General features: G+C 49.2%; 1 protein-coding gene across 1 annotated transcript in view; it reads right to left on the bottom strand.

Moving 5' to 3' along the window:
• The window catches only part of grip2b (glutamate receptor interacting protein 2b), a gene marked incomplete at both ends in the record, with an annotated part of 103,135 nt that overhangs the window by 30,451 nt on the left and 62,763 nt on the right, over window positions 1-9,921 (bottom strand). The window contains 3 exons of the mRNA XM_084445730.1: window positions 773-859; window positions 3,302-3,447; window positions 6,172-6,307. Coding sequence (XP_084301856.1) covers window positions 773-859; window positions 3,302-3,447; window positions 6,172-6,307 — 369 coding nt within the window. The remainder of the gene's footprint in view (window positions 1-772; window positions 860-3,301; window positions 3,448-6,171; window positions 6,308-9,921) is intronic.

Below are 9,921 nucleotides of genomic sequence, written 5' to 3'. Positions count from 1 at the left end.
TGTGTGTGTGTGTGTGTTTCTGCCTACACTGTGTGATGTGTCTCACTGTGTGATAAATAAAGATGTTTGTCTTTGTTTTGTTGCATACTTTCATACTATATACAGTAGTATGTCAAAAATGATGTAGTATGTCCCAATACATAGTATGCCACATGCAGTATGACAAAAATACCAGGATGTCCAACTACATCTAGTCGTATTTTGCAGTATGTAAGCCAGCAGACTTTTTGCTATTCCCACTATGACCCACAATCCTGTGCGCAGCAGAAATTACTGTACGTCACGTGTCGCACAGGAGGTGTTATGACGAATCCCAGCTGTGGACGAATATAACTTTATGGACAGCAACGGATGTGGGAAAATTTCAAGGTGCAATGTTATGACAAAGTGGTACAGTATGTCCCAATTGTAAGTATGCACATACTGCGTGCAAAGTACTGTATGTAGCCTACTTTCTAGGGAGAGCTGTAGTACGTACTGGTAGTAAAAAGTAGAAGTATGCGATTCAGAACTCAAGTCTCTGATTTATTTGGCCTGGTGTCGTCATCCTGATCACGTGACCTCACATTCTGCTCTCCACAGATCAAGTCAAATCAAGTATCGCAAAAAGGGATTTTTTTGTGTGTGAGGTAGTCTGGCTTCCGGCCTATGCTTTCTTGGCTTCTAAAATGTTCCCGTCCATAGGGGCTTGGGAACATTACAGAGGTGGTGGTGGTCGTGTGTGTGTGTGTGTGTGTGTGCGCATGTGTGCGTGTGACATGTTTTGCTGTACCTCTCATAACAAAGCCAAAGCTGGTGCCCTCCTTCTGCAAACACATCTCGATGGTTTTAGAGATGACCCCCGAGGAACTGTCCGGAGCTGTTGGGGGGGTAAAGAAAGACAGAAACACGGCCGTGAGAAAGGAGACAGCAGGGAGAGAGAGAGAGTGGGAGGGGAGTAAAAAAGGTGACATCTGTTGACGGCAGGTTTTTACAGCGCCAGGCAGATGAACGGCGACGTTTACGCGGTCGGCTGCGCGGCAGCGGTAAGGTCAGCCGGAACGACGCCGTCTGGAGTCAGCCGAAGTTGGGTGATTAACTGCTTTGCACTGCACAAACCTGGCAACCGCGGGACAGACCTGGCAACCGGTGATCTTTCTGTCACACACGCCAACAGCTTTACTGGGGGATCTTCCTATCCCATCATGCACCAGCGTGTAACTGGTCGGATCACACCGGTCCTAACACACATGATACACACAGTGTGTGAGAGACAGGTGGCTGGTATTAATGTATTAGGGTGCCATGTGGAGGGGTATAGGGCCTAGAGAATAGTGTGCACAGTATAGTGTGTAGGCCAGTGTGTAGGGTGTAGTGTGTAGGGCCAGGGTCTAGGGTGTAGTGTATAAGGTCTAGGGTGTAGTGTGTAGGGCCCAGGGTGTAGTGTTTCATTTCAGCTGCGGAGAAAAAGTTTCATTTCAGCTGAGGAGAAAACTCTCTCTCCTCTCTCTCTGTCCCTCTCTCCACCACTCTCTCTACCACTCTCTCCCTCTCTCTCTCTTCCTCCACCTCTCCCCCCTCTCTCTCTCTCCCTGATCTCTCTCTCTATCAATCCCTCCCTCTCTCTCTCCCCCTCCCCCTCTCCCCCTCTCTCTCTCTGGTCTCTCTCTCCAACCCTTTCTATCTCCCTCTCTATCACACTCTCTCACTGCCCCCCCCCCCCCTCTCTCTCTCTCTCTCTCTCTCTCTCTCTCTCTGTAGTGTGTAGGGCCTAGGGTCTAGGGTGTAGTGTGTAGGGCCTAGGGTCTAGTGTGTAGTGTGTTGGGTCTAGGGCATCCATCCTCAAAGTCCAGACTCCGGTCCGGATCTGGACCGAACCACAACTGTCTCAATATCATTTTTCATAGTATTATTTACGAGAGATCTGACAACAACATGGGGGTCAAGTGAGTTGACAGCGCAGATGGAGAGTTGACATTTCAGCCAACGGTCGATTTATCGGCGGTTAGCTAGCCTGACATTAGTTTTAGCCTCAGTTATTTCGAACGTGAATCAATCTAGTTTACTGTAGCTAAAATGCCATGTTCAAAGGTAGCCAAAAGTGAAAATAGGCAATTCAAAGATGAACGGATCGAAAAGTATCCCTTGATCCTCTCCAACGAGCACCAAACCCATGTGCTATATGCCAAGAAACGATATCTCCTGTGAAGAGTGACAATTAAAAATTCCACTATAACTAAATATAGTCACTTTGAAGTGAACTTTACTGAATTCAGAGCTAAGAACCAGAAAAATCAACAGGATGCAAACGTCATATCAAGCCGCAAGCAGAATTCTTGTTACATCTATGTCGCAGTGAGAAAAAGCAACAGAGTCCTCACTCAGAATGGCGTACAGTAGGTGTCGGGTAAACACAAGAAGACATTCTCTGATTCAGAAATAATAAAAGAATGTATGACAGAGATGGAGACCATGTTTGAAGACAAAGGAAATGACAGGAAACATCAGGCAAATCCCTCCCTCTGATTCCACAGCTACCAGAAAAACTGCCTTCTCTCATTAGACAACAGTGTTGACTACAGCCTTCTATAGGAGAGGAGAGGAGAGGAGAGGAGAGGAGAGGAGAGGAGAGGAGAGGAGAGGAGAGGAGAGGAGAGGAGAGGAGAGGAGACAGGAGGAGAGGGGAGGAGACAGGAGGAGAGGAGACAGGAGGAGAGGAGAGGAGACAGGAGGAGAGGAGACAGGAGGGGAGGAGAGGAGACAGGAGGAGAGGAGAGGAGACAGGGGGGAGGAGAGGAGACAGGAGGAGAGGAGAGGAGACAGGGGGAGGAGAGGAGGAGAGGAGACAGGAGGAGAGGAGAGGAGACAGGAGGAGAGTAGACAGGAGGGGAGGAGAGGAGACAGGGGGGAGGAGAGGAGACAGGGGGGGAGGAGAGGAGACAGGAGGAGAGGAGAGGAGACAGGGGGAGGAGAGGAGGAGAGGAGAGGAGACAGGAGGAGAGGAGAATGGACAGGAAGAGAGGAGAGGAGACAGGAGGAGAGGAGAATGGACAGGAAGAGAGGCGATAAGACAGGAGGAGAGGAGACAGGACTTTGGAACTCTTGAAATGGTTTGATTCACCTTTGTCGGGTGGGTGGGTGAACCGGTTGTGTGGGGGGTGATTTGTATTCAAATTGTTTTCTTAATGAAAAAAAAAAACTGTGGACCTTTGAGATTTGGATTTGAGTACCCCTGTCCTAGGGTGTAGTGTGTAGGGCCGGGGTGTAGTGTGTAGGAGCGGGCTCTAGGGTATAGTGTGTAGGGCGCAGTTCCTCGTCCCACCTGTGGGGGGCAGCTCGTACTCCACCTCCAGCAGCACCCGCTCGCCCACATTCTTCAGCAGGCTGATGATCTCCTCGTGACGCAGCTTGGTCAGGTTGATCCCGTTCACCGACTTGATGTAGTCGCCCACGTTCAGCTGGTCGCTCCTGAGGACGGAACACGGAACACGGAACACGGAACACGGACATGCCTGTTGTTACATGTACGACTTAAAGGAGTAGTAAAGGGAAAATGCATGTTTAGCCCTGGTTTAAGGTTACTTATGATCATATACAATGGTTCAGATCAAAACATTGACAAAACTAGCACTTTTGAGAAAGTCTGATAATTGCTCTATCACCGTTTTGGTCATACAATGGATGTGGGTGGGCACCTTGAAAAATCATTCAAAAACATGTTAAACTCTTGATTTCAAAGACAAGAAGCTCACCGAGGGGGTAATTGGTGTCCGTTGGTGTTCTGACATCAAATTCGCCGCAAAGTATGAATCCTGTAGGGTTTTATTGATAATTTTATGAAATCCATTGACTTGTATTGACGCGACCATTGTAGATGTGTAGATCAATCCGCAGAGGGGATTCAGGAAGAAGAACTACTTATGGTAGCTATTGTTATTGTTTATGTTGCTAGGCTACCTAGTTTGCGGAAGTTTACACACGTATGTGCTGCGACTAAATAGTTCTATGCTAAATATTTAAAAAAGCCTTTCCAGATGAACTAGAATCTTACTTTATGGCGAATTATATGTCAGAACGCCAACTAACACCTCAGTGAGTTTCTTGTCTTTGAAATTGAGAGCTTAACATGTTTTTTGAATGATTTTTCAAGGTGCCCACCCACATCCATTGTATGACCAAAACGGTGGTAGAGCAATTATCAGACTTTCTCAAAAGTGCTAGTTTTGTCAACGTTTTGATCTGAACCATTGTATATGATCATAAGTAACCTTAAAACAGGGCTAAACATGCATTTCCCCTTTACTACTCCTTTAAACAACGGAACACGGAACACTGACAAACACGCCTGTTACATGTACGACACTCAGTTGCCAGTTTATGAGGTAAACCTGCTTGTTGGCGGAAAATAACCTGCTTTGTGGGGGCAGGCTGCTCCTCCGAACAATGAATCACGTGGCGACGCAAAATATAAAGCACATGGACGCGGTGAAGAGGTTTAATTGTTGTTCTACCAAACATCTAACAAACATGGTGGTTTTAGCACCTCCTGGGATTTCCACTCACTGCAGTCTCTAGAGTTTACAGATAATGGTACGATAAACAAAAAGGCATCCAGCGAACGGCGGTTCTGTGGGCGAAAACATCTCGGTAACGAGCAGGAGGTTCAGAGGAGAATGACCAGACGCGCTCAAGCTAACACAGAGGCTGTAGATAACAAATAACACCTGTTTACAACAGTGGTGGCAGAGAGGAACCTTGTTCAGTCCGTGCCGTGAAAAAGTCAGGTAGTTCTCTCCATTGTTAGTACCTTCGGTAGTGTTACGTTCTTATTACAGCAGCCTTAGTCAGACTGAGGGGCGCTGGTGATTTGGGACCATGTGGATTCTGATGTAGACGTGTAAATTGAGAACAGAAGAATGCAGTGTTCATGTTCTCCCTCTCTGCACTCCTCATTTAGATGCTAATTAGAAAACGTCCGCGCGCACACACACACACGCACACACATACACACAAACACACACACAAAGACACAGGCACACACACACACACACACACACACACACACACACACACACACACACACAGAGACACACGCACACACATGTACCCACACAACAAACACACACACACACACACACACACACACACACAACCAGGCAGACAGTGGGCTGTTATCATCACCCTCCAGCTCCCAGGGTTCCAACCAGGTCCCAGAACTCATGAGAGAGAAGCTCCCACAGTACAGAACCAGAACCAGCCCTAGACACAGCCACAGAGAGGAACCAGACACAGAACTAGAACCAGAACCAGAACCAGCCCTAGACACAGCCACAGAGGAGAACCAGACACAGAACTAGAACCAGAACCAGCCCTAGACACAGCCACAGAGGAGAACCAACCACAGAACTAGAACCAGAACCAGAACCAGCCCTAGACACAGTCACAGAGAGGAACCAGACACAGAACTAGAACCAGAACCAGCCCTAGACACAGTCACAGAGGAGAACCAGACACAGAACCAGAACCAGAACCAGCCCTAGACACAGCCACAGAGAAGAACCAGACACAGAACTAGAACCAGAACCAGAACCAGCCCTAGACACAGTCACAGAGGAGAACCAGACACAGAACTAGAACCAGAACCAGCCCTAGACACAGTCACAGAGGAGAACCAGACACAGAACTAAAACCAGAACCAGAACCAGCCACAGAGGAGAACGAGCCACAGACACAGGCACAGACACAAACACAGACGCAGAACCTTAACCAGAACCAGAACCAGAACCAGAACCAGAACCAGAACCAGAACCAGAACCAGAACCAGAACCAGAGCCAGAGCCAGACACAGAAACAGCCACACACATAGAACCAGACCCAGACTGCCTCATGCAACTAACTACCATATAGATACTGTAGCCATGCTGATATTCACACTGGAGCAGCACCACAGTGTTGATGGCAGGGTGCGTGTGTGTGTGTGTGTGTGTGTGTGTGTGTGTGTGTGTGTGCGCGTGCGTGCATGTGTACGTGAGTGTGTGTGTGTGTGAGTGTGTGTGTGTGTGTGTGTGTGCATGCCTGCGTGCATGCGTGCAAGCGTGTGCGTGAGTGTGTATGTGTGAGTGTGTGTGTGTGCATGCCTGCGTGCATGCGTGTGTGTGTGTGTGTGTGTGTGTGTGTGTGCGTGTGTCCGACCTTGCAGCGAGGCCTGCGGGACGCAGGTTGGAGACGCGGGGTTTCCCGTCTTTGTCCGTCCCCCCGGAGATGGTGAGGCCCAGCGTGCTGCCCTCCTTCTTGATCAGCTCCACCACCGTCACCCCTCTCAGCGCTTCTGTCCGCACACACACACACACACACACACACACACACACACACACACACGCACGCACAGAACACAGAGGGAGACAATCAAGGCACCAGGAGAGACCAGGAGAGACGATGAGCACGCGGTGAAACGCTTGGAGACGTCGTCCCTCGGCCTCCATTTCCCGCTCATCCGGACGGAACGAGCCTCTGATTGGCTACCGTACCGAACGTGACATATGAGGTTCGCGACCGTATACGAGAACCACCACGATGGGATTATTGCCGTTTACTCCGACGCTGCATTCTGAATCGCATACTTCAATACTAGGCTGTATAGTATACTAGAAAAGGTTGTAGTTTATCCCAATACGTAGCATGCCACGTGCAGTATGGCAAAAATACCAGGATGTCCAACTACATCCGGTCGTATTTTGCAGTATGCAAGCCAGCAGACTTTTCAGACCCACAATCCCCATCGCACAGCGGAAATATGTCAAATGTGCGAGTAGTGACAGCTGTGGACGAAAGTCACTTTGAGTTCTGCAAATTTCAAGGTGCTATGTTATGACAAAGCGGAATGTCCCAATTGTATGTATACTGCGTGCAAAGTATGTACTTTCTAGGGGCGGCTGTAGTACGTACTGTACTAGTAGTAACTAGTACTGTATGTGATTGGGATCGCAGCCCCAGTGAAGCAGCAGCTTCAATCAGGAAGTGAAATCATCGTTCCGTCAACCGTACCGAGTTCCACAGGAGAATCTAGAATTCTAGAACTCAGAACTCCAGAAAGATACTCCGCCTCTTTTCCTGGCGCAGACGGCTCGAACGGACCATTACGACGAGTTTGCTCAAACTTTCGTTCGATTGTATGTAGCGGTTGTTGCATTCTAAAGGTCTGGAAAACCCAGGCTGGAGGGAGAAAGCAGGCATACTTATTCACTGACTGTCAAACACAAGCGCTTGCCGTTGTGTAACCAGTCACATTAACTGTACCACAATACCCCTGTTAGCCTGCGTCCCTCGCCCCCCTGCTGGGTCTCCCGTAGTAGTTTATCAGCACTATGCTTCAGGTGCAAAACACAGCGAGATAAGGAGCTTTTCCGGCTGCTGAACACAGCAATAAAAACCCGCCGTCTATAATCTCTGAGACGGGAGGAAGGGGAGAGGAGAGGAGAGGATGGGTAGAGGAGAGGAGAGGAGGGGGAGAGGAGAGGATGGGGAGAGGAGAGGAGAGGAGAGGAGAGGAGAGGAGAGGAGAGGAGAGGAGAGGAGAGGAGAGGAGAGGAGAGGAGAGGAGAGGAGAGGAGAGGAGAGGAGAAATGGGGCTTCTCATTCCATCTCATTCCGCTGTTTAGCCACTTCGGAGCGATTATCTGTGAAAATGCCCCCCCCCCCTCCGCGCCGCCATCCCTCACATAGCAGACAGACAGACAGACGGACAGACGGAGAGACGGACAGATAGAGAGAGACAGGCATACAGACAGAAAGGTAGTCAGACAGATGGACAGACAGACCGAGACAGAAAGACAGACAGATAGACAAACAGACAGAGAGACAGAACGACAGACTGACAGAGAGACAGACAGACAGGCAGATATACAGACAGAAAGACAGAAAGACATTCAGAGGGACAGTCAGACACAGACAGACAGACAGACAGACAGACAGAAAGACAGAGACAGACAGACAGACAGATCTCTGCATGTTTCTGTTTCTGTTTAACTGTCAATCAGACAGAACAGGAAGATTTCCTTCCCTGTGTGGGTGGAGCTGATAATAGCAGCATCACCTCTGGTTTAGTCACACATAATAGTGTTAGACAGAGAGACACATAACATCTCTACACACAGATTCAGTACAGTACCACACAGACACACCCATTCACTATGGAAATGGAGGAGATATTAAAGGGATAGTTCAGAATTAATCAAGGTTAATTGGAGTGTTTATACAGTACCATGATTTTTACTTTGTGTGGACCAACAGTTATAATGGCCACAGAGAACATAGATCTGCACCAAGTAAAGGATTCAACGATAGTTTGAAATTCAAATCAACCCTGATAAAACTGTCATCGTATTACATTTGCTTTGGGTGTACTGGAGTGTTTAAATGAGTTTGGGTAGTCAGCTGGTTACCATTGGTTTGCGCTAGCATCAGCATAATTTGTATGCAAACAGAAAAGGACAACATGGACGCAGCTGAAAAAGATCTCCATGGATCAACAAAAAAATTGCAGTATTAAATGAGACTATGTCCAAAATGCTGAACTATCTCTTTAAACAGAAAGATATCTCTATACGTTTGAGACAGACACCATTTCTGCTCTGCTGTGTATAGATTATGGCCTCATCAGCAGCCGGCAGTAATTGGCTCATCACACGCGCACACACGCACACACACGCACGCACGCACGCACGCACACACACACACACACACTGCCCAGGGCGTTCTAGCAACGCCACGGAGGCCTCCTGGCTGCAGCTACACAACCACTCGCAACCCTACCCATAGAACAGGACGGGAGTCGCTAACGCTAGCCCTACCCATAGAACAGGACGGGAGTCGCTAACGCTAGCCCTACCCATAGAACAGGATGGGAGTCGCTAACGCTAGCCCTACCCATAGAACAGGAAGGAAGTCGCTAACGCTAGCCCTACCCATAGAACAGGACGGGAGTCGCTAACGCTAGCCCTACCCATAGAACAGGATGGGAGTCGCTAACGCTAGCCCTACCCATAGAACAGGAAGGAAGTCGCTAACGCTAGCCCTACCCATAGAACAGGATGGGAGTCGCTAACGCTAGCCCTACCCATAGAACAGGAAGGAAGTCGCTAACGCTAGCCCTACCCATAGAACAGGAAGGAAGTCGCTAAAGCTAGCCCTACCCATAGAACAGGATGGGAGTCGCTAACGCTAGCCCTACCCATAGAACAGGATGGGAGTCGCTAACGCTAGCCCTACCCAGGAAACAGGATGGGAGTCGCTAACGCTAGCCCTACCCATAGAACAGGATGGGAGTCGCTAACGCTAGCCCTACCCATAGAACAGGATGGGAGTCGCTAACGCTAGCCCTACCCATAGAACAGGATGGGAGTCGCTAACGCTAGCCCTACCCATAGAACAGGATGGGAGTCGCTAACGCTAGCCCTACCCAGGAAACAGGACGGGAGTCAGACAGGCTGGGCGTCGCACCAGTCTGAACATCTGTGCACCTATTTCTGAAGATCCCTAGTGTAGACACACACACACACACACACACACACACACACACACACACACAGTGCTACTGTAAGAGGCAGGCGCAGCTATGGGGGAGAGAGAGGAGGGGTGTAGCAGCACCAGGCGTGGGGGAGCGGAGAGTCGTGGTGCCGGAGGAAGAAGAGAGCAGAGCAGCGGAGGAAGAAGAGAGAGAAGAACTACAGAGGCAGACTACAGAGGGAGTGGATGCTAAGAGAGGAGAGAGAGAGAGATGAGAGAGAGAGAGAAAAGGGAGATAAAGTAAGAAAGATAGCAGTGACTGAGAGCCAGACAGTCAGTGACGGAGAGAGAGAGAGGTGAGAGAGAGAAAATGGAGGGAGAGAAAGTCAGAAGGAGACAGCAGTGACAGAGGCGGACAGTCAGCGACGGAGAGAGAGA

Source organism: Borostomias antarcticus, assembly GCF_949987555.1.
Source record: "Borostomias antarcticus genome assembly, chromosome: 11".
NCBI lineage: Eukaryota > Metazoa > Chordata > Actinopteri > Stomiiformes > Stomiidae > Borostomias > Borostomias antarcticus.
Note: the sequence above shows the minus strand (reverse complement) of the source record. Positions and strands in the feature narration are given on the sequence as shown.